Raw genomic sequence first — 23,889 nt, 5'->3', positions numbered from 1 at the left:
TGTAGTCTTAGGGCTAATTCATTGTTATGTAAACTTTCTAGTTAGTCAACATGTATCTGGGTACTTCCTGTGAGACAGGCACTATGGGAGATACAAAAGAGCATAAAATGTGGTCCTTCATCCCAGTGAAGAGCCAAGATGTCAAGTACCACGACCGTTCTCTGCTCTGCTCTTTGGTCAAGACAACTCCAGCAACTTCACCTCCTGCAACTGCCTCCTTAGGCTCTCCATCATTCCACTGAGTTCTGAAGAACATAGCCTTTTCTGGAAGAAACTCCTTTCTTCAATGCTTCAGGCCAGTTTTGAGTCTCAAAGTAAGTAGACAGGATGTCAAACACTGTTAGAAGGGTAAACGGAAAACAAATGGACACACAGAGAAAAGAGAATTAGTATATGACTAACAAGGAAAAATGGAGAAAGCAATGGCACCCTACTCCAGTACTCTTGCCTGGAAAATCACATGGACAGAGGAGCCTGGTAGGCTGCAGTCCATGGGGTCGCTAAGAGTCGGACACGACCGAATGACTTCACTTTCATGCACTGGAGAAGGAAATGGCAACCCACTCCAGTGTTCTTGCCTGGAGAATCCCAGGGACGGGGGAGCCTGGTGGGCTGCTGTCTATGGGGTCGCACAGAGTCGGACATGACTGAAGTGACTTAGCAGTAGCAACAAGGAAAAGAGTGTTCTGGAATATTTCAATCAACAAGTCTACTTCACCACATATGGTACCAGGTCCTAGGGAGACGGGCAAAGGCAAAGGCCCTGCTTGCCTACAAGGATCTCAGCCTACACTGAGAGATACAGGCCTGTGAATGGACAATGCTGCAGCAGAGAGGAACACAGTACAACGGGAACACAACAGAGGGGCCTGACAGGCCCGGAAGGGGAAGGGAGCCACCAAGATGCCCATGAATGGAATCATGAAGGACAAACAGGAATTCACTGTTCAGTGACAGGCTGAAGGCATGGCATCCTAGGACAAAGGAACAACTTCCACCATCTTTAACACAGTTGGGAATAAGGAAGAAAATGCAAAACGCCTCTGAGAGGCCAGGATGCATGTCACAAAGTGCATACAATAAAGTCCAAGCACATCAGTCACAGGGGAGGCTGCTTCAAGGGCCATTTGTACTTAAACACAATGCACAGAAGCAGCAGCATGACTAACATATGTTAAGCGTGGGCCATGTGAGGAGTACCTTGATTGATGGTCAGTATCTCTGAATGGTAGTTTTTCCCATTCTGGCATTTGACCATATATTCCTGGATTGGTAAGCGGGCAGTCTTAACAGAGTGTTCTTGGGCCTTCTGAAGTGTCACCTTCTGTAAGTCACAAACATTTTTCTTATAAAAATAATACATGAAGTTATTCTCAATGTCATATGCAGCAGAGCAAATTGTCAGAATCCTCATTTACCATTTACATCTGTAATCAAAATTAGATGATAAGTGTATTTAAAAAATAGGAAGAAACTGCAGATAATGAAGAGTATTTATTTCTGGCAAGTAAGAAATGGCTTATGCAGCAATAACTCACTTATTTGGAAGCCACTTATCTGCTAGCTTCTACTTGCTGCTACTTATCAATACAACCAAGAAGGAAGGAAGGAAAAGGAGGCCCATCTGCAGCCACAACCTGCACCCACAAATCCCAGCAGTCCAGTCAGCCAGAGAACACGGCTGCCCGAGCTCGGTGCGCTCCAGTTCCGGCTATCGGGCTCTCAGCCATCGCCAGCTGGTTGCGGCAAATCAGAGCTGAGGAGACGGGATTCGAGTTAAGTGCACCTAGTAACCAGACAGCATTAAGGCACGAGGACATACAGCCCAATGAAAAGGCAAGGCCATGAAAACTACAAAGAGGAGACAGAGCTCAAAAATTCCAACAGTCCAAGGTCATTTACCTTCAGAGTACTGAGGCCATTTAGCAGCAGAGTACAGTCATTAATGTCCCTTAAGGGATGTCCCTGAGTCACGGACTGAAGCTTAAATTATACTCACTACCTTTTAAGAAGATCTAGGAAAGTCATCTATGCATTTGGAATCTCAGGATTAAAGTTTTATATTACTGAGAAAATCAGCATACTCAGGTTTGAAAGGGACCTCGACAGTCAACTATTCCACTTCAACCACCCATTCAATGTTTGTCTGTCCTCTATGACCTCATTGCCTGGTGGTCTCTGGCTTTAAATGGACAACCCTTGGGACAGGGAGTTCATGCGTCCTGGGGTAACCCATTCCAATTCTGATAGTAGCAGTTAATAGGGAATCTTGATATCGAGGCACATTTTCTATTTCCTCTGAGACTTGTGGTCATTTGTTCTAGTTCTTTTCCTCCAGAGCCATACCAGGCAAGTGAAATGGCCCTTCCACAGGATGACCATGCAGATACTTAAAGGCAGGGATCATGCCCTATGAATCCTCTCATCTCCAGGCTGACAGTCTCAGTTCTGTCAACTTTTCCTTGACCATGCTTTAGTTTTGAGTCCCTTCATCATTCAGGTCAACCTCTTCTGAACCTGTTCTAGCTTGTCAATGTCTTTTCATTTACCATCCCATATTGACTGACTACTGTGAATGTGGCCTAAAGAACTGGAACAGCATAGAGCAGGCCTAGCACCTTCCTTCTTCTGACACTGGACTACTAGTGTCTCAGACTCACATGAAACACGATTCCAAGAAAGACCTTCCAAAAATGTTTTAAGTGATGCAATTCAGATGGAATAAAGGTATAGCTACTCAAAGGACTTCTTTGAAAGTTAACAACCTCTTGCATATATAAGCTATGGTTGTTAAAGTCTACTCCATTATTTTATAATCACTTTGAACTAGAGTACATAGTAGGAGACTTGGATGCTGCCCTGAAGGAGTTTACAGTCTAGTTTCTGTTCTCTGCACATTTAAAGATAAAATGATTCCCCTTGAATAAATGTTGTTCTTAGCATATTTCTGTGAAGGAAATGCAACCCACTCCAGTATTCCTGCCTAGAGAATCCTGTGGACGGAGGAGCCTGGTGGGCTGCTGTCCATAGGGTCACAGAGTTGGACATGACTGAAGTGACTTAGCATGCACGCATGCATTGGAGAAGGAAATGGCAACCCACTCCAGTATTCTTGCCTGGAGAATCCCAGGGACAGAAGAGCCTGGTGGGCTGCCATCTATGGGGTCACACAGAGTCAGACACAACTGAAGCGACTTAGCAGCAGCAATAGTGAAGCAGCCAAACTCTTAAGTAGCGACCAAAAAGTTCTAAACCTTTGACAAATCTTTGTGCCAGCTATTTTTCAGGTTAAATGTTGGTGGAAAATAAAGAGGACCGTGTGTTACATTTGTGCATCTATGTATTACACACTGCTCACTGACCCTCTAGAACTGTCTGCTTCAAAAAGGGGCTGTCACTCTGCTGTGGGAGACTGCATTTGGCTGTTATGTCTTTTTAATCTAAAATAGCCCCCGTGGCCATATCAGTTTTCATTACACTGACTTCTTTCAAAGTCTGGTCCAGCTGTCTTACAGAATGGCTCACATCCTACGTCTGTTGATGATTAAATTCAGTTTAAACAGTTTCTAAGAATACATCACAGGTGAGATTCCAACATAAGGAGGTACATGTCACCACTGGTGATTCTGTTTGATCATTTGTTAGGATGGTGAACTCCAGATCACTTCATTGTAAGGGTACACTTTTGTCTTTCTAATCTGTGGGCTGGTACTTTGAGACCACATGAATAGTTAGTTCCCTCACCACCTTTCTTTCAGTCAATCCCCTGAATCAGTGATTACACTGGGAGTGACAAAATGATGCTTTTCCAATTCTGTTATTCGTTTCTCATTTATTAGCTGACTTCTTTACAGCCCTCCCCTACCCCTACCTCCTGCCCATATTTTAAGACTATCACTATGGAGTCATGGAACACTTGACTTTTTTAGAATAAATGCAATATAGTTAAATATCCTTTGTGTTAAATATGTGTATGTATCTCACATACATATGAAAAAATACACTCTCATATATGAAAAAATATATTCATTTAATACGCCCCAAAACCCATAAACACATACTTGTGTGGTCACAGAATATATCAAGAGATACACAAGAAAACCTTGGCTGCCTCACACGCAGACACTGGGAGACAGAGATGAGAGATAGACTTATTTTTCACTGTGCTCCTGTTTATACATTTTAACCATTATATCATCATTTACATCTACAGAATATCCTAATTATTAAGCATAAAAAATTATCTCAACAAATACCTGTATAATAGAAGTGCATTTCAAAACTCCAATTATTCTCATAAAATTCAAATTCAACAAAAGAAACCTGGACGATTCTATTGCGGTTGAGATTATGGGTAAGACATCTGTCAACAGGGAAGATGACCTAAGAAGGAGCAAACTACTCTTTCAACAAAGAACCAATAGCTGGCAAGAATGCTGACATCCTCCCTGGTAGGAACTTCCATGGCAGTCCAGTGGTTAAGACTCCTGGCTCCCAGTGCAGGGGGCCTGGGTGTGAGCCCTGGTCAGGGAACCAGATCTCACATGTCACAACTAAAGATCTCATGTGCCATAATTAAGATCCAGTACAGCCAACCATTTAAAAAAAAAAAGCTCCTTGGTCAAGATCAGAGTAATCCCTGCAGAACTGAAGACAAGAGGAGAAGAAAGGAATTCAGTAATGGCTATTTATGTAATTACCAAATATTCCCCACTCTAGTCCCTGACTGGATTCTGTCAGGTATCAGGATTGTTGACATTGGTGATGAGAAGAGAGGGAACTTGGCAAAAAGTAGGAGGGCCAACTGAGGCAGAGGAGGCTCTTTCCTCCAACTCCTTCTGGATTCTTATGTCTTTTGGGTGAGATTACGACAGGGCAGGTGCCTCTAAAAGAAAGCTTCACTTTTCAAAATGCAGTTATCAGGCCTAAAATGTACACTTACCTTCTGAATGCTTTCATCCACAAGTCCACCAAGGATGTAAACTGTGTCTAAATCAACATTTGCAAGAGCTATTGAAAAAATAAAGGCCATTAAGATCAATCTGTTTTATAATTTCTAAATCCAAAGACTGTAAAAGGAAAGAATTATTAATGCTAAAAAGTAGAAATTTAATGAAATAGGAAATGAAAAGATAGTAGATTTGCTAATTCCCTGGAAAGTTCAATTAAATAGATTAAACCACTGGCATATCTAATCAGATAGGCAGAGTCAAATCACCATTAGGATTCAGAAAGGAGGCAACATTTCAGAAAAATATAAAATAATTAGAAGACAACTACTGAGATCAACTTAATAAAACTGACAATTATGTGAAATAGATAATTTTCGGGGAAAAAATATTTATCTAACATTGATCCAAAAAGAGTCAATGCAAGGAGGTGACCAGGAAAACTCAGGAGGATTACCAAGTAGCTCACAAGGCCCAGCTGAGGATGGAGACCCTAAATCTGTGCTGCTATGCACACGTGGCAGGACAAATACAATGCATCCAGAGAGGTCTCTATTCCTAAGAGGTGTGCAGTAAATGTTCATTCCTTTTTCACCCTGGATACACCACGGCTGGCTTTAACAAATTCTGACACCAGGAATAACGAAATAAAGGGCTAGAAGCAATGAATGCATAAAGAACATACCATGTTCTGAGTCAGGAGTCAGGTACACAAGGGTTTCCAGAGGAAATAAACTAAAGCAGTCTTCTTCTGTTATGTCTAGCTGAAAAATGTAAACAATCCAATGTAGTGTTACTAGGTTAAGACACGCCCACACTGCAGCACCCAGTTCCTTACGGGGCATGCAGTGGTTTCTATCAGGCCTGGCTCCAGGTGCATCAAGGGATCCATGTCTGACAGCCTGTTCTCAGAGAGGGCTCAGGTGGGGCGCAGAAGGGGAAGGGTGCAGACACTCAACCTCACAAATTGAGACAGAGCAGTAACGAGGCCCTGCCGGACACACAGGCAGGCTTGGGACCGCAGAGAGTGACAGCACCAGGAACGGCCTTGCCGTGAAGGGGATGCTGGAGCTGGGTTTCTGAAAAGCGGGGAGACCGACACACACAGAAGGAAGAGTATTCAAACCGGAGGGAATTACCTAAGAAAAGCATGAAGACAGGGCAGCAAGAGGACTGCACTCACGGGCCCTGGAGTGGGTCTGCTCGGCTCATATGCAGGGATCACAGAACATGTACAGAGAAAGAAGGCTGGGAGCGGCTGCGTTACAGGAGGGACATGAGGCTAACAGCACCACGGGCAGCAACGCAGACGGCACTTTTCACACTTGGGGCCTCTGAGGACCTCCCTGGGAGAGGTCACACCAAGTCTCAGCTACACGATGCGAACACAAGGGCACCTTCAGGGTCACTTCTAAGGCACTCATCTGGATTCCTGCCTGCATATCAATCTCTACATTTAAGAGATCCTAAGGAAAGTACTGAAAGTAACACTTAATACTCCCTAAAACTCACCTTAAATCCATATTACTTCCGTAAGGATTCTCTCTTCCCCCCAAAACTCATGTTTCCAAATTCTGCATTTTAAGAAAACGGAGTCATGGCATTTCCCTAAAACATTCCTGGAACGCATAGTCTAGTGTAAAATACATTAGACACAAAATACAGCCCTAGATACTGGTAATACTGTTTTCCAAAGCAGTGGGAAGGATGAAAATTTTTAAATGTAAGAACTGATGAGAGGTTCTAAATTTTTTAAGACTGTAATAGAGAAAATATATAAATTATATAAAAAAATTTTTACATCAAAATATAAAAAAGTTAAAAAAACCTACTATTATCCCTTCCAACCTACTTTTCAAATGACAATTCAAATAATATGCAAAATAAGGCTTACCAGATAACTGGAAAATCCATCATTCATCCTCAAACACTCTTCATACAGAGGGCTGTCTGTGGTGAAGCCAGTGAGGCAGATCCAAAATGGCCTGTCAGCTTTTTTATTGGAGCCGTACAACCTTCGGATCTGTCCAGCCAGTCTACTTAACTCCTTCAAAGAAGCCAGGATACCTTAAGGTAGTGACATGCCCACTGTTTCTAAATTCATTATCTACAAATGGTTACTGAGTAAGTTCACTGAATACGACTCTGGGAAAGCTCATGAAATACAATGGCCCCTTTGACTCCACAAGTGAGTACATGTATGTATGCACTTGTGTTACATCCCATGGCATCACACCTTATAGATGAAAGTTAAGGTAATGATACCAGCCCAGAAATAATCAGTTAATGAAAAAACTAAGACCTCTCCCTCCTTCTGGACTGGCTAAAACATACATGTATACACACACACACATATGTATATATTTCTTTTAGCTTTTTACAAAATGACTGAAGCATAGCTGACATCCAATGTTGCATTAAGTCTCAGGTGTACGGCTAAGTGAATCATCTGTGCCTAAACCCATTCGTTTTCAGACTCTCTGCCCACACAGGCCATCACCAGGCACTGAGCGGAGCTCCCCGTGCTATGCAGTAGGTCCTTATCACGTGTCTGTTTTATACACAGTAGTGTGGATATGTCAGTTCCTATCTCCCAATTTATCCTTGCCCCTCCCTTCACCCCATGGTAACCATAAGTTTCTTTTCTACATTTGTAACTCTGTTTCTCTGTTAGCTTTTATCAAAAAGCTCACCATGTGATGTTTACTATTTATTAAAAAGAGGTTAGATTACTGTATAGGCATTTTTATACTCCATCAGGTAAACTCAGCACATTCTCCCTAACTCCAGGAAATGTCATAGGTTTGGAATTTTTAACTTTCCATCCCGATTCAGAGACATAATCCTTATAGAAAGGTCATTTCACAATCTGGCCTGACTTGGTTCAGTATAGGAAAAAAATAAACACACACAAAAAATACCTCAGGCTTTGATTTAATCTGATATCTCAATGAATACAAACAGTAGAAAATTCTTGGTTGACCTTTTCAGTGGGCTACAGTTAGAGGTTTCCTGGAAGAATCTCAGATCCTAATTTCTCTAAAAAACATGCAGATACTAGCACGTACAACAGGGACGATGGGAAACAAAGACGTGTTTTTTGGTATAAGGCCTCAAATCAAGGTCCGATATTGTGTGCCCCCTTGTTACATGGTGAAAATGAGAGGGCTCTGAAGGGCCTAGCTGCAAGTTCCTCTCCAAATTCTGCTCCCACTGATAACATGCACAAGCCAAACAACTCTTTTTTATCAAAGGGATTCCTCTGATAAATGGTTCCTGCTTATCCCTGAATGCACGCGTGTGCGCTAAGTCGCTTCTGTCATTTCTGACTAGTTGCAACCCCATGGACTGTGTCCCAGGCTCCTCTGTCCATGGGATTCTCCAGGCAAGAATACTGTAGTGGGTCGCCATGCCCTCCTCCAGGGCATTTTAATGGGTTTCAATGCTCCTGCCAGCCCACAGCATTATTCCAACAAACCAATCAATCTTCCTGCAGAAACCTATAAAGTCTGACCTTTATGGCCCCTGGCTGTTTATTCTGTTCCCAAACGCAATCCCATGTGGCCCGAATGGTGTGCAGTGTCAAGCTCCTTTCCGGATGAGTGCATATGACCGATAAACTGTTATCAATCTTATCTGTCTGGTGTGGAGTGTTGTGTGTTCAGCCACCCCCAGAATCCTAGGGTGAAAAGCCATCCTTCACCAACAGGGCTTTACAAAACACCTACAGTGTAGAAAGACCTCCCACCAGGTCATCTCCCCACACCATGCAACCAGGCAAACATTCCTCTCCCTAGCAGAAAGCCAAAGATTTCTCTGGAGAATTACACCTGAAAGGCTCCTTCTAGACTTGGGACACCATGAACACAGCAGCAAATGTGCTGGGTTTAAAACAAAATATAAGGTCAAAAATTCTAAACTGAACCAGAGGATGTCTATTCCCTTCCTATTTACAATAGCCCTCTTGGAACTTAGCAGCCATGTTAGAAACCTAAGCACATTTGCTGGATTACTAGAGAATCCTAGAGGCTGGAGCTGGTCACGCTCTGTGTAAAAGCTGCTCCCGCCCGAACCTCTCTCACGTGAGCAGACACTCAGAGTTCAGTGGATGCCTTACCTTCTTAGACATGTGGTTGGTCATACTCAAATCGATACAGAGTCTTGGGCCTGAGTGCTTGGCTTCCAAAAGTCTTTCCTTGATTAGGGATCTCAGGAAACGTTTGCTGTGCTGGGGGCAGATGCCTAGGGTAGAAATATCAGAGAGGAATCAAAGTGGAAAAGCAGAAAAATATTATTCAGTAAGCACTAGACCTCCCCAGCCTGGTGAATAGTTTTTGCATAGGAAGAGAAACTGGAAGCTCACACAAGGTATTCATTCATTAGGCAGTATGGGTGTAGCGGAACAGTGAAGCCAGTGCTCTGAACACACTGCTGGATCTAAGTCAGAGTTCAGTTTGGTCATACCTATATCATCTTGGGCATGTTATTTAACTGCTTTGAGCCTCAGTCTCTTTGCCGAGAAAATGAGGATAATAAAAGTTCTTACCCCTTATGGTAAACCAGGTAAAATTTTTAGCAATGAACCTAGCACACAACCCTGAATAAACATTAGCTGTTGTTAGTATCATTCCTTCTACTTCTGAGCTTATAAACACATATATGCACTAGGCCGCTTCTACCTGAAAGGTAGTCTCAAATTTTGCTTTCTTCGATACTGATTCCCGACAAAACAGAACAATAGGTCATATCTCCCAGACGTTTTTACTTAAAAACAATATCCCCACTCTTCCAGGAACAAGCAGATACCAGTTTGCTAAGATATAAATATACTAATCGTTACACCAACAATCTAATTTACTATTACCTGAATTTTCTACACGGTTGGCTTTTCTTCTTTCTTTTTCTTTTTTTCTTTTAGTCTTCTTTGCCGCAACTATCTTTTCCCAGTGTCTCTGCTTTCTTTGGACATTTTTCTTATGTTATCCAGAAAACAAAATTGTTTGAGAACTTCATAAGCACCAGAAAGGAAAATGAATATTAGAAATAGTTACTTATTTATTTTTCAAATTTAGATATAGGGTTAGGAGAGAAAAGGGGTGTTAGTCTTAGAAACAAAAATGGACTAGATTGTGTTTAGAGAAAGCAGAACCCCAGAAAAGAGAAGTGGCACGCCCAAGGTCACAGTAAATTTATTAGAAACAGGGTTGAGATTTCCTGACCTTTCTGAGGTGTACAAAGATTCCTCTTGAACTTAATTTACTTTTTCTATGATCCAAATGAAATTAAACCTTAAACCAGGTAACCGGAAACTCATCCCTTGGAATACATCTAACTCATTCCCAATCTTCTCGTTACCAGGATCTATCCTTGAAATAGGGGCCTCTGGGACATTCCATCATCTCAAAGACCGTGACCAGGCAACTAGCTCCACTCACCGAGCACCAAGCCGCACTGCCTGTGGGCAGGGCCTCTTGCTCCCAATGCTCACATCCCACGTCAATCTGTAGAAGCTGGAAGCTCTCAGAGACGCCATCTTCACCTGGGCTGTCGAGGGCAATTTCGTGCTCCTGCAGCACCCGTGACTCTGTTTTCTGAGCACTCCCTTCCGATTTCCAGTCCATGCGCTTAGTCCTCTGTCCTTGTCACCCAGATTAGAAAAAGGAACTGTTATACTTGCAGAAGTATTTCCCCAAATCCAAATGACAAACAGTGTTACTGAAGGAGTAGAAGTGTGTGAAATACTAACACAGAGAAAAGCATGTGTGTCTTCTAGAGAAATATGTAAGCACAGAAACCTTTAAGTAGGAAGGAAGCCAAATTCGCTCTTTAGAAGACAGGCACGGCCCCTGACACCTCCAAGCAATGATTATTCCCTGCTGCAGTGACATCAGTTCATTTACTGTGTTCTTTGGAATGCCATGTATGAGTGGAGGGTGAGACAGAGATAGTAAAACCTACCTATCCCATTACGTTTCCATTTATTTTCAACATCATCCTTTTAGCAAATATTTACTAAGCACCTACTCTATGCAAAGTCCTATACTAGAAACATCCTGGAAGGTTTAAAGCTGGCCAAAAATTATGGTAAAGAGCAGTCCAAATCCAATCAACCAAGGATTCTAAGGTGCTGGTGATGTATCAGAATTCATTTTTCAAATCTACATATTCCCTCCTCTGACTTACATATTACTGCAGCAGAAAGCCATAGTCATAGAGGAAATGGTTAATATCCATCAGAAGAGCTGAGGTAGAAAAATATGAAGAATCACTGTTACAGCACACTTAACTAGTGTAATAATTTCAAAGTGGTGTTCCAAATCCCTGAGGAAGAAATGTAAAAGAAGTGCTCTAGTCTACAGCCAAGTTGTAGACTAAGAACGGCATAACCATTGCTCATGGCTACTCCTCTGAGTCCAGTGTGTTACCAACATGGCAGGAAATGCGTATCTTTGAAAAAGTAAATCTCTGTAATGATCCACTGGAATTAAAATGGAGTAAGAGTTCAGGCAAACAAAAATGGAATCGGGTGGCCACTGAAGATCTGGTCTCAGACAAGTCTCTGCACCACTGAGAACTTGAACTTTCTTTGAACTGTACCAGACCCCCAAGGACATGATCAGTCATATTCAGAGTAACACCAGTCAGCTACAATCTTACAGTCTCAAGATCTCCCTACATAACTATGCAACCAATTCAGACCTTAACCAACCCTTACTAATAAGCACCCTTATTTCTTGCCAGCTCCAATTATAATTCATGATAAGTAACTCATGTAACTAACTGTAACCTTACAGCTTTTACCTCTATAAAGTTCTCCCACTTTGTTGTCTGGTGGAACACACTTCAAGTGCTTCCTGAATTTATGTCTCCATGTTACACTCCTCAATTTGGCTAGAATAAAACTCTCTTTTATTCCTATTATAGATTGCTAATTGATTATTTTCCTGAACACTTACAATAGCCTATACTGATTGTTAATGATCATCTATTGTTGTCTGCGCTATCTGGTCTACTTGCTGTTGCTGTTTCTTAAACATACCAAGGATATAGCACCTTAGGGTCTTTGCACTTGCTGTTCTTTCTACCTCAATCCTCTTCCCCTGGATAATTATATGACTACTACCTTCCTCACTACATTCCAATTTTCCCTATCCAACATGGCACACACCTTACTTATTTTTTGGTCTGAACGTCCCCACTCCTATTAAGTGTTATGTTTGTATTGTTCACTATATCCTCTATGCCTGGAAACAGGCTTCGTACGTAACAGACGCTCAATAAAGACTTGCTGAATAAATCAGTCCTCCACTCCACCCCCATCTCTGAGTTGACGGAGGCCTCAGAACTCTTCTAACCCATGTTCCACCTGATGAATATATCCCTGGGCGCTAAGTGATGGACCAGCCTCTGAACTCTTCTCTTAGCTTTTCATGCTAGGTTTTAGCTACCAAAGCCGGCTCTCTTCCGCCGGCACCGTCAGCACTAGAACACCCTGACCCCAAGCTCGAGAGTACCCCGAAATAGGCCCCGTATGGCTCATAGGCTGCGAAAGCGACGGGAAGCAGGAAGGAACAGCATCAAGAGTTTGGGGCCACACAACTGCAGGCCGAGCGCCTGCTTCCCAGGCTTCTACCACACGGTCAAACGAGGCGGCAGTCCGAGGCCGGACCCTCAGCCCCGACCCCTCACGCCAACAAACGCCCTGCATACCTGAACCAGTCTCCTCCCGCGGCGGAAGCGGCACTCACCAAGTCTCGCCTCCGACCCCACTTCCGGTTCCGGCCCCTCTCCGAGTAGCATTCTGGGAGTTGTCGTTTTCAGCCTGGCTGGTCGGTGTGCGGCGAAGACTTGGGCTTAGGCTGCCAAGGGCACGGTGGTACTAGGGAGCTGCGTCCCGCTAGAAGGTTCCTGCGCCTCGCTGAGCCTCGATTTCCTTGCCTGTTCTCTGGGGATACACTCCCAACCGCTTGCCGACCGCACAGAGCTGCTGCAGATGACCAGGCGCTTTGATGGCTGTTATGGTCTGAACACGGCGAAACTGGACTGAAACCAGACGTGAACCACCCCTCATCTGGCATCCTGGGGGGCTTGCCTTCCCTTGGGCTCCCTTGGCTTCCCCATAACCAGCAGAGCCCTCGGGATGACACAGTTCCTCTCACCACTATCTGGTCATCCAGGATAACAGATATCCTGACTTAGGCAGATCACAAATGAATCTAGCCTCTGGCTACTCTCCCTCCTTCATCTCATCTCACAAATCCACAGGGAAACTAAAGTGACTTGTCCACGCCTTGGCCTGATAAAAACTACCAGCCACTCTTTATTCCTCCAGTCTTAGATGTCTCATCCTTTTGAGAGACCCTACCCTGAATGAGCCCGAAATACCTCCTGTCCAAGAAACCACACAGCCTTGTTGGATCTGTCCTTGGCCCTCCCCTTTTCTTTCCACAGCTTCTCCAGCACCTCCCACTCCCAGTCCCTGCCTTAACCCATCCTTTATCTGCCAGTGGAACAACTTGTAAAATACTGAAACCAAATAAGATTTCCTCCCCCAGAAGGCTTTTTTCTGAAACCCAGCTCTAAAATCTCTTCTTTGCTCAGAAGTTGGCCTTGGCTTTGTACTCAGCAGGACTTGAAAATTAGCTAAATGGTCTTCAGTGGCTCCCGTCACACCTACCAACCCATGCACCTTGCACTGAGTACCTTTCCTGTGAGCTCATGACCACGTCCCCACAGAAAGGAGCGCCTAGCTGGTGTCGCTGCCCACCCCGCTCTGCCCCCATCATTTACCAGATGGTTGTGTGTGTCCCTTACTTCCTCTCAGTGGTCTCCCTTTGTACTTGAAGGTAAACTCTAACCTTCCTAAGGCCTTACACAGTCTGGTTCCTGGATGCACCTCCAACTTCATCTCTCACTTTTCTTCCAGCTTGCTGTGTTTCAGTCACACCGTCTTCTTGAAATGATTAAAACACACCAAATGTTTCAATGATTTGAACAGTACTTTGCAAGTATGGTTCCCTTTTGTCTCACTTTTTAAATGCCTAGCTCCTTCTTACCCTTTAAGTTTCAGCTTACATCTTCCCTCCTCAGAGAGACCTTTACTGATCCCCGCTAGGGAAGATAGACTCATCTCAGCCCCATCTCGACACTCTTCATTTTCTTTATTTCACCTTCACCTATCAGAAATATTTTTTGTCTTCCCTGATAATACATCTATCATGTAAGTAATTATGTTCCCAGTGGCACTGCACAGTAAATATTCATCAACAGGATAAACAAATGAGTGATTTTTCACCTTTCCTGAGAATAACTTACCTTCCTATCTACTAAACCCAGGACCTGACACACAGTAGCTACTCAATAAATACTTCTTGACATACTAGTTCTAATTAATATTGCCTCCTACAGGAAGCCTTCCCTGATCACCAGGATTCAAGACCTGATTGCACTGAAGTCCTGAGCTCCTTCCCTAAGCTTGTGAACACATAGATTGTGTTCACGTAAATTAGTCATGTAGCTCTTCATAGATGTCTGCTTGTTAAAGTACTCAAGTCCTGTTTAACATCATAACAATTTTTATTATTTCGGTGTCCTGTTGTTCCTACCTTTCATGGTCATGAAATCACTTAAACTCTGTTCTCAAGAGCCTTATTTAAATTTTATTCAAAGTATTCTGTGAAAAGAAACATGCCTCTAAGAAAATAAATCTCCTGGCACAAGTACTGATTAACTAGTTACTAGTTAATGAGTCGGAGAAGGCAGTGGCACCCCACTCCAGTACTCTTGCCTGGAAAATCCCATGGACGGAGGAGCCTGGTGGGCTGCAGTCCGTGGGGTCGTGAAGAGTCAGACACGACTGAGCGACTTCACTTTCACTTTTCACTTTCATGCATTGGAGAAGGAAATGGCAACCCACTCCAGTGTTCTCGCCTGGAGAATCCCAGGGACGGAGGAGCCTGGTGGGCTGCCGTCTATGGGGTCGCACAGAGTCGGACACGACTGAGGCGACTTAGCAGCAGCAGCAACAGTTAATGAGTAACTGGTAACAGGTGATGGGAAGATTCCCTTCTCTCCCCAAATACTGCTTTCCTTCTGATTGGCAAGAGCTTGGGTATGTCCCTTAACATCCCTACCTTTGCTCTGCCTTTTCTGGGTGAAGGAGAGGAATTAGGGAGCCTCAGAGGAGAGGATGCACTGAGCTCACAACTAACCAGGAGCCCCAGAAGGGTTTGAATGAACTCTGACAGCCCCAAGTCGGTGTCTGAATTATCTTAGGCCTGGACAGAGAAGTTGGGGGGAAGGCATCCCAGGGGTATTTAGAAATCAGTTTTCCAGGAAACAAAATGCAAGAAAGGATTTCAGATGGGGAGAAGCATCCGTAAACTCTGGGAATGATTACTAACTTTTATTGAGCATTTACTAGTTTCTGCCATGCAAAGCAGACACTATTAATCTCTCCAATATTCAGAAGAGAAAACCAAAGCACTGAGAAGTTAGGTAGCCATGTCCAATCAAGGTCCCACCAAGACTAACAGGGATTAACTGGCTCAACTGGAATTAGTGAGAAAGGTACTGGATATATTTCTTTTGCTCTAATATTAGTCTTTAAAGGGCGAATCTAGTTCAGGATTTTAATATTTGCCTTTTCAGCTATTTAAAACGGATAGAAGTGACCTAAGTGAAGTGAAGGTTGCTCAGTCGTCTCTGACTCTTTGCAACCCTATGGACCATACAGTCCATGAAATTCTTCAGGCCATAATGGAGTGGATAGCCTTTTCCTTCTCCAGGGGATCTTCCCAACCCAGGGATGAAACCCAGGTCTCCTGCATTGCAGGCAGATTCTTTACCAGCTGCACCACAAGGGAGGCCCAAGAATACTGGAGAGGGTAGCCTATCCCTTTTCCAGCAGATCTTCCTGATCCTGGCATTGGAGGCAGATTCTTTACCAATTGAGCTATCAGGGAAGCCCTAAATCAGATAGAGGGTACAGTCAGCTTCAGGTAAAGCACGGAGCACTCCTGGCTGCGGGGGCCATGTAACCAAGGTGCTTACTGCCACCTCGTGGCAACCTGTGCTCATTGCCGTGAGGCCACCAAGAATGCCAGGCCTCCAGGTAGAGGTGCTGCAAACCCTAACTTGTGAAGGTGGAATCTATCACATACCACAGGTATTCACTCCTACTTGCAGAGGTTCCTGCCAAATCAGTGTGCTGGGAGAGGTGAAAACGATTTTTCAGCGACTCCACCTTCCTCCCCTATCCCTGACTTCTTGGGGAAGAATGTGACTTCTAGCTTCCTCGCAGAGTATGCGCCTCCTAAGGTACACACATTACTGATGGCAATCTGCTTATCTGTACCCACCCAGAGGGGCCATGAGCATCCTGGCTAGGGGCAGGGACTTGTCTTCCTCATCTTTATGAATAAGATCCTAGTACACGCCCTGACTAGAGGAGGTATCCAGTTAATGTTTGTGCAACGAATATGAGTGAATGCTGTTGACCCAAACTTGTCATCACTCCGTAGAATTCAGGCAAAGGTTAAGCAGTTGTTTATTTGAATACTGTCAATAGTAAACACTTGAGAGGGGCGGGGAGGGAAATGTCAGAGCAGGGGGCCGGGGCGCCTGGCCTGCTCACAGGGCGGTGGAGGCCCGGAACTTCTGGGTCAAACAGAACACGGCGGCCGTGAGGGCCGTGCACTGACGGGCCAAGAGTTTCACGCTCAGGTCGCGGTAGCCTCGCTCACAGGTCAGCCGAGCGGCCTCCACAAACTCGTGGTAGGTGTGCACCACATCCCTCAGGTTCCCGGCCGCCTCCCTGCGGTGGCCGGAGCAGCGGCGGCAGTCCGTGAGCTGCAGGCACAGGCCGGCCAGCTGGACCAGGTGCTGGAAGGTGTCCCGCACAGCGCTCTGCATCTCCTCCGGCGTCTGGTCCATCCTGATCACGTGCTGACAGCTCGACAGGAGCTTTTGGGAGCCCATGCAGAGGCGGCTCCGGCTTTCAGCAAAGTGCCAGGTGCACTTCTCGGGGGGGTGTTTATTCCCATTCCCCCAGGAAGCTTCTAAAATGCCCTGTAATTCCAGCAAGCTCTCCATGAGTTGGATGAAGCCCTCAGGGATGCTGGCGGGGGCAGCTCTCAGCTGTCTGAGCGCCCTGGAGCAGTACTCCGGCCAGATGTGGCTGTTCCTTGATGGGAGCTCGGCGCTGCAGCTGTGGGCCCGGGCAGGCCTCCAGGGCAGGCTCAGCCGGCTTCCTGCAGAGGGCGGTGAGGTGAGGGGGTCTGTGGGACCTACTTCCGAGTCTCTGCCTTCCTCCTCTGTCTCTGGCTGCAGGCCCCGGAAGCACGTGGCATAGGAAAACTGGCAGCTGCACTGCTCCATGCCCATCCTGGGGGCCCCTGTCTCATTCACACCTGCAAACCCCAAAGACGGGGCTGTCCTGAGACTGGCAGAACCTTTAGGATAGCTCTCTGGGGCAAAGCACAGAAAAGACTTCTCAGCAGGAAGGCAGATGCTAGGCCTTTTGCCTTTGCTTTCTGGCACCGAAAAACGGTTTGAACCTTCTAAGTGGGGCTCCTCTTGGGGACACGGTAGTGGCTCTGGCAGAGAAGGCCCTGGATTCAAAGAGACACGCTGGGGAATGTCCCCAGGGGTGGTGTCTTCCCCTGTCACATGATTAGGTGGCTCTGCCTTGACCTCCTCTAGAGAGAAGGCTGATGAATTGGTCTGGTCCCTAAGCAAGAAATCTGAATTAAAATCCAACTCTGCCAACAGTTTTTGTTCTTGGGCCTGGCAGGCTTGACCCGGAATTTCTCTGCTTTGTCCTTGGGGTTCTGTAGGGGAACTTGGTGGGGTCTGCTCAGTCCCTGTGACAGGAGTCTCCAAGAAGAGGGAGGCTGCCATGCCACCAGCTGGAGCACTGACACCAAGAGTCTGAGGAAGAATATCCAACCCATCCACCTTGGGGTCACCTGGATCCTTCCCAGACTCATCACGAAATAAGCTGGTGTCGTTTCTGTTGGTAACTTCTCTACCGTATTCCAGAGATAGTTGTCCTTGCCCCTCCTCTGCAGGCAAAGACGCCATCATGTCTTCCGAATTTATTCCGCACTCATCACTTTTAGGTCCGTCTCGAGAAGACAACAAAGGCTCTGTGTCCTGGGGGGCAGTTTCTGGCATATCATTTATAAACAGAGATCCCAATCCTGTTTCTAACTGAGCTCCTCCCAGCTCCAGGGTGTCTCCTTGAGCAAGAGTATGTGGCCCCGGGCTGGTGGTCAGGCAGACGCTGTCTGGGTTCACATCAGCACTGGAGAGGGAGGAGGCACTGTTCCCAAGCTCCACGGTGAGTTCTCGGGGGCCACTGCCATTCAAGTCTTGAAACGGAGATGAGGTCTGGGGAGGCCCTGCCTGAGCGGTATCTGGGCCAGATGAGCCTGGGTTGAGACCGTGAGGGGTGTTTGCTGGGGAACTGGCGACATTGGAGGTCAGAGGGGCAATCCCAGAATTCTCTTTATGGTTAGGGTCAATCCGGAGGCGAATGGCAGAAATAGATGACACTCGAGAGTCGATGACAGACTTGGTTTCCATGGTCTCTGGCTCCATCTCCATGACCCGGGAGGCTGGGTTTTTGCTCTTGGTCTCCCTCAGGGGAGTCAGCAGCCCCAGGGCCTTGGTCTCCAGGACGCCGGGCTCACCCTGCACGTCTTGCAGAGAGGACACAGTCGGGGAGGGCGCAGCGAGGGCCAGGCAGGGCTCCCGGTCATAGTAGCACACGTCGTCCATGCTCTCCAAGGAAGCTGACGGCGCCAGGGGAAACGAGACCTGACAGGTGTAGTCGGTCTGCAGGAAGGACCGTCTTTTCCTCAGGGTCTTGGCATACTTCTTCACCCCTCCCCTTCTGCTTGGCTGTCTGCCGTCTGGCCCAGGATTCAGGCTGACCTCAGGGCGGCAGCGGCTGGCTTCATTCTGTGATCCTGTGGCACTGGTTTCTACAGTGGAAGCAGCTCTGAGCCCTGAGAATCAAGAAAGGAAAAAGAAATGAAAAGCAGAAAAACAAAGAGATGTGTAGGTCTCGGGCTCAGGATGCAGGATGGCCTGGGTCTGAATCCCGGCTGGACCATGTAACCTGGGGCATGTTAAACCTTGAGCTCCTCAGTTTCCTCTTCTGAACGATGGGGGTGAGCACCGTGGTACATGTGTTTTGATCCTGGGTTGCCCAACATCCCGTGCCTTGTCTTTTGGTCAACTTCCTTTCAGGGGATGACATCTCTCCAACCATTATAGGCTGCTGAAACTATTAACGAAGGAGCCCTATCCATATCAGCCAAGTGGTCAGAGGTATGAGCCAGAAAGTCAGTCACAAAATTTCCTAAAATTTCAAACTCAAACACATTGATAGAAAAAAATAAACAACAACAGTACAACCCATTCTTTGCAGCCACGGTATCCTAACAATACAGTGAGGAATCCTGCTGCCTAGCCTCCTGGTCTGGCCTCTGCCTATGTCAGAACCAGGGCTTCACCTCGGCTGGCAATTCTCTAAGCTATCTGACATCCTTCCAACACTATGTCACTTTCTCTCATTAACCCAAGTCAGGCAGTACCAGTGATGTCCGTCAACACTGCTATGCTGGATAGATGACTTAGTCCCTATCAGGCTCCTAGCACAAGCCTGTGCCTAGCTGGTGTTCACTAAAGGAAGCCCGCGCCATCATTGTTACGATCGTCACTACAGGGTGAGCGTTCTGAAGGAGCCTTCTTTTGACAAAAAGCGACTGCGACTCTCAGTCGCAGGCATGAGGGATCTTGTGCATACCAAGATGGATCTTTCTGAAAGAAGAAACACTTCTATGAAGAAGTCCTGGGAACCTGCCAGAAGGAATTAGGATCACAGACTAGTGCCTGAGAATCAGAGGGCTCTTATATTTGGACTGGTTTTTTCCAACCTGGCTGAACCTTATTAAAAGCCTCATCAAATCCTACGCTGCTCCTCACACCTCCTAAATCAGAATCTCTGAGGCTGGGTCTAGGAGTTTATAGTATTTGACTCAGGCCCCTTTGGGTGATTTTGATGCCCAGACACCTTTTGAAACTGTTGCTCTGCTCTAGGCCCCCTCAGCCACTGGTCAAGGGTGTTTCTGAAGCTTAAAAAAGGGAGAGGCTCTCACAGTGAGTCAGCGGCCCAAGCAGACCCCGGGCCCGTGAGTCCCAGGTCTGGGCTGTCTCCCCAGCACCTCACTGGCTCTCCATGAAAGAGGAAGTGTCCGATGTGGACCTTATCTCCCTGACTGGACTCCCACAAAGGAAGGCCTTGACTGATGGTCTGTCTCACCCCCATCGTGTCCCCAGCACAATGGCTGGCCTAGCGGGACACGACTGGAGGCAGGGATGGCAGCTGACTGTGTTCTCTGGGGAGCAGTGCAGAACCTGGCCGTGGGTTTCTACTAGTCAGTTAGTGAGATCGGGGTAGATGGTGGGGAGCGCATTCGTTCATCCATCTAGCGGCAACCGCCAGGAACTCTGTGGCAGGACACAGAGGTGAGTGTCAAATGCACAGTTGCCGAATCACAGAAGCTTTCGCTTTAGTGAAGGAGAGAAATATCCATCCAAGATCACACAAATAAATATGCAGCTACAGGCAGGGAGCACCCAGGGTGTGTGACAGGGGGCATGGAGACCTCATCCTGGTGGTCTGGTTAATATCCCCAGAGGAAGTGCATTTCCAGGTGGGGCCTGAGAGAGAGAAGGGCAGCAGCCAAAGATGAGGGTAAGGAGTGTTTCAGGTGGACGGAGCGGCATGTGCAAAGGCTGGAGGTAGGAAAGAACTGGGCACTTTTAAAACTGGCAAGGAGGTCCGTGTGGCAGGAATGCAGGGACAGGGCTTGGGGGAAGGAGAGAGACACACCGAGGCCATGTCACAGAGGGCCTCGAGAAACCTCACAGGGGCTGCCAAGGAGCTGGCCTTTCCCCGCCGGGCAGTGGGGACCACCGGAGCCCAGGGGGCAGCAGGAAGGGGCTGGGACGCAGGAGAGGACGCAGCTCCCCGCCCCTCGTGGGTCACTCCTGATGTCTGGGTGCCACTTTCCAATCTTGTTTTCCTTCAGAGTGCAGTGAGAGAGAGGGAGGGAGGGAGAGAGAGTGTATGTGTGAGTGTGAGTGTGTGTTGTGTGTGTGTGTAAATGTTCTGCAAGGACCTCAGGTCAGCTTAGGAAGTCATTCTATGAGGAAAGACACCCCACACTCTTTGTGGAGGAAAGAATGAGGACTCTGATCTTCCCACCTATGTCTGAGTCCCTTAAGGACCACCAGTGGCCTGCCAGTTAGGTTCTTTTTGTTTTAAGGCCTCAAGCTTCCAGGTCAACAACAGCGCAGCTGCTTCCCTCTGCTGGGTGCTCATATCAAACCTTTTCTTTCTCTGTGAATTCTGTCCATCTCACAAGGCCTGGCCCATTTGCTGCCTCTTCTGGGAAGCCTCCCCTGATTCCCACTGTGGAATTAATGCCACTCATCTCTGCCTGTCCACAGTTCTCTGAACCTCCTCAGTAGCCCTGACTTGAAGTTGGGATGCCCACCTCAAAAGAGAACGTGCACCCATGCTTTACCCAAATGTTTTTCCCTCAGGCTTGCACACGGCCCTCCCTGGGGACTGAGGAGCTGCCTGCACATCCACAGACCTGCCGGGGAGGGCTCACCGGAGAGGGCGTCTGGGGGTGTGAGCTTGTCAGCTGCATCATAGTATTCCTCGTCGGAACTGCCATCCTCCAAGGCCAGCGGCAGGCCTGGGGCCAGGGCTTGCAGCGCGGAGCTGGACAGGGCCTCAGACCCTCCCCGCTGGCCCAGGGCTGCTGTGCCCCCACCCTGCCGGGCAGCCGTGCTGTCAAAGCTATGGCTCCCGTGGCTGGCGGGGGAGACGTTGGCACACAGGCTGTAGTAGTCAGTCCGGCTGCCCTCATAGAGCCGAGGGTCCAGCCTGAGCGCGTTCAGTTCCGGCCCCCAGCTGAAGGCCCCAGGAGCAGGACTCTCAGAAAACTCTGTCTTCTGGCTCTGAGGGTTGGCTCTCTGGGCCAGGTCCAGGAGACAGAGGAAGCCACTGGCTTCAACCCTGCTTCTCTCCTCCTGGCTGTCTGAATCAAGACTCTCCGGGAAGCCCGGCAAGCCCAGGTGGAAGAAGCCGGACCTGCTGGAGGAGCAGGCGTCCAGGTCATCCTCCTCCAGGGCGTCCATGGACTCACTGGAGCCGCTGGTCCTGCAGCCGCGGCTCTCGGTGTTGGCCGAGTCGGACGCCTCGGATTCGGCGCTGTCTGTTGTGCTGCTGGCCCCGCAAGTGCTTGGGCCCTTCGCAGCCACGGCAGGCGCGGAGCTGTCCCCAGGAGGCTGCTCTTCCTCTGTAAGCAGTCTGCAGGGGCCCAGCTTCTGCAGGCGTCCGTCGGAGAGGGGCTCCAGCACGCAGTCCACTTCGGACGACTCCTCGGAGTCACTGCAGGCCCTGGACTCGTAGCCTGACGCAAGAGTGATGTGACAGGATTAGGGGACTGGCAGATGCTCACATGTCCACCTGCCCCCACTCTGCCTACCCTCTTATTTTGTAGAGAGAACAGAGGTCCAGCGGGTGACAGGCCTGGACCAGGCTACGCTGACTGACACGGGATCCATAGAACTCCAAATTTCCACGTTCTCCACACAAGGGTCATGTCTCCTTCCCCACATCTATCTGAGCCACCTAAAAAGACAGGATTACCTCCACCTCCAAGGAGATCTATCTCTTTATGGAAACAGCTGGGTATTTAGGTGGTTTGCTACACCCTCCTAAAAATCTCAGCTCTGTCCTGACTGGGTATCAAAATCAGGCAGGGAATCATATTAGAAAAACAACAACAACATATCCTTGGATCTCACCCTGATGTATTGAGTCTAATATCTAGGGAGTGGACCCTTAGAATCTGTATTTTTTACTAACTTTATGGGGGTCCTGAGGCTGCTAGGCTGGCATCATTCTGAAGCCTAGCCTAGCGACCCACTGGTGCTACAGAGCTTTTAGAAAAGTGAAAAGTGGCCCACTGCTGGTACTTGGAAGGATTCATGGTGAGAGGGTTGGGGGGCGTTGAGCCAGGTCTCAAATCGCTCATGCACCATAAACCTCTAGGTGCCATCTGTTCTCAGCTTCTCTCTGGGGACTTCCCTGGTGGTCCAGTGGGTAGCGCTCCCTGCTTCCACTGCAGGGGGCACTGGCTGATCCCTGGTCAGGGAACTGAGATACTGCATGCCACACACCACAGCCAAAAAAACCCCCAAACAAACAAAAAACCCCACTTCTCTCTGATCACATCACATTGTATTTAAACCTCGGATGGTTCCTCTTGCCTACAGGGAAGGACCTAAGCTCTCCTACTGAGGTTGGGGGCTCTCACAGGGTGACCCTCAGCAGCCTGGTCGCTCACTGCAGCCTTCCCCATGCTCTAGCGACCACAGAGAGCTTCTCAGCCTTCACGCCTCCATTGTGTCCCTCTGCTTCAGAGGATCACTCCTCCCCTTTCTGCCTGGGTAACTTCACCATGTTCGTCATAACCTATTTCAAACAGGTTGAAATAGGCCTCCTGTGACCACCCCGCCAGACCTCCACAATAGCATGGCTCCACGGGGTGCCATCTCAGAGGCATCATCCCTTGTTAATAAGCTGTGTTAAAGGGAATAGGTACAGGAAACTCTTCCCTTCTGAATTCTCAGTTTCCTATCAGCCAACCTCTGAGATTACTTATGCCTGTCTTATCCACATGGAGGAAATGCCATACGATGGTGCGCTGCGGAGCACCTCTCCCCACCTCCATGTCAGGGGCTTGAAATGTTATCTTTGACAGTAAAACAAGATGTCACTTATTTGTTTAGAAAGTATAGCTGACACGGTGGGAGTGTTTATGCCATTGCCAGTGTTTAGGCAATTGCT

At 47.4% G+C, this 23,889-nt stretch overlaps 2 protein-coding genes across 8 annotated transcripts in view; both read right to left on the bottom strand.

Moving 5' to 3' along the window:
- TRMT10B (tRNA methyltransferase 10B) lies at positions 1-12,809 on the bottom strand. Of its 3 annotated transcripts, none has more exons than XM_043890971.1 (9): positions 12,660-12,809; positions 10,385-10,587; positions 9,814-9,922; positions 9,067-9,191; positions 6,844-6,996; positions 5,635-5,713; positions 4,943-5,010; positions 1,201-1,324; positions 1-337 (listed from the first exon to the last, which is right to left on the bottom strand). In XM_043890971.1, the coding sequence occupies exons 2-9, from the start codon at positions 10,568-10,570 to the stop codon at positions 231-233; spliced, it is 951 nt and encodes a 316-aa protein (XP_043746906.1). In that variant the 5' UTR covers positions 10,571-10,587; positions 12,660-12,809; the 3' UTR covers positions 1-230. The 3 variants fall into 3 exon arrangements, with proteins under 3 accessions (XP_043746906.1, XP_043746905.1, XP_043746907.1); XM_043890970.1 differs by having other exon boundaries at positions 10,385-10,582; positions 12,660-12,723; XM_043890972.1 differs by lacking the exons at positions 1-337; positions 1,201-1,324 and adding an exon at positions 4,012-4,647 and having other exon boundaries at positions 10,385-10,582; positions 12,660-12,728.
- Positions 12,810-16,479: 3,670 nt separating this feature from the next.
- Positions 16,480-23,889, bottom strand: part of FRMPD1 (FERM and PDZ domain containing 1) — a 153,108-nt gene continuing 145,698 nt past the window's right edge. For 4 of the 5 annotated variants that reach the window (XM_043891420.1, XM_043891421.1, XM_043891422.1 and 1 more), the window contains exons 15-16: positions 21,641-22,447; positions 16,480-18,961 (exon numbers count right to left, since the gene is read on the bottom strand). In XM_043891420.1, the coding sequence (XP_043747355.1) occupies positions 16,581-18,961; positions 21,641-22,447 (3,188 nt within the window). In that variant the 3' untranslated portion in view covers positions 16,480-16,580. The remainder of the gene's footprint in view (positions 18,962-21,640; positions 22,448-23,889) is intronic. The other variant, XM_043891423.1, reaches the window with a different exon arrangement.

Source organism: Cervus elaphus, chromosome 29 (assembly GCF_910594005.1).
Source record: "Cervus elaphus chromosome 29, mCerEla1.1, whole genome shotgun sequence".
Classification (NCBI taxonomy): domain Eukaryota; kingdom Metazoa; phylum Chordata; class Mammalia; order Artiodactyla; family Cervidae; genus Cervus; species Cervus elaphus.
This window is presented reverse-complemented; position numbering and strand designations above follow the sequence as displayed.

What these genes read in the sequence shown, in the direction of transcription:
- TRMT10B (XM_043890971.1), bottom strand. Translation starts at nt 10,570, where the DNA reads ATGGACTGGAAATCGGAAGGGAGTGCTCAGAAAACAGAGTCACGGGTG. An exon ending in CAACCGTGTAGAAAATTCAG is followed by an intron (nt 9,192 to 9,813) that starts GTAATAGTAAAT and finishes TTTCTACCCTAG; the next exon opens with GCATCTGCCCCCAGCACAGC. An exon ending in ATGGATTTTCCAGTTATCTG is followed by an intron (nt 5,714 to 6,843) that starts GTAAGCCTTATT and finishes TACATTTTTCAG; the next exon opens with CTAGACATAACAGAAGAAGA.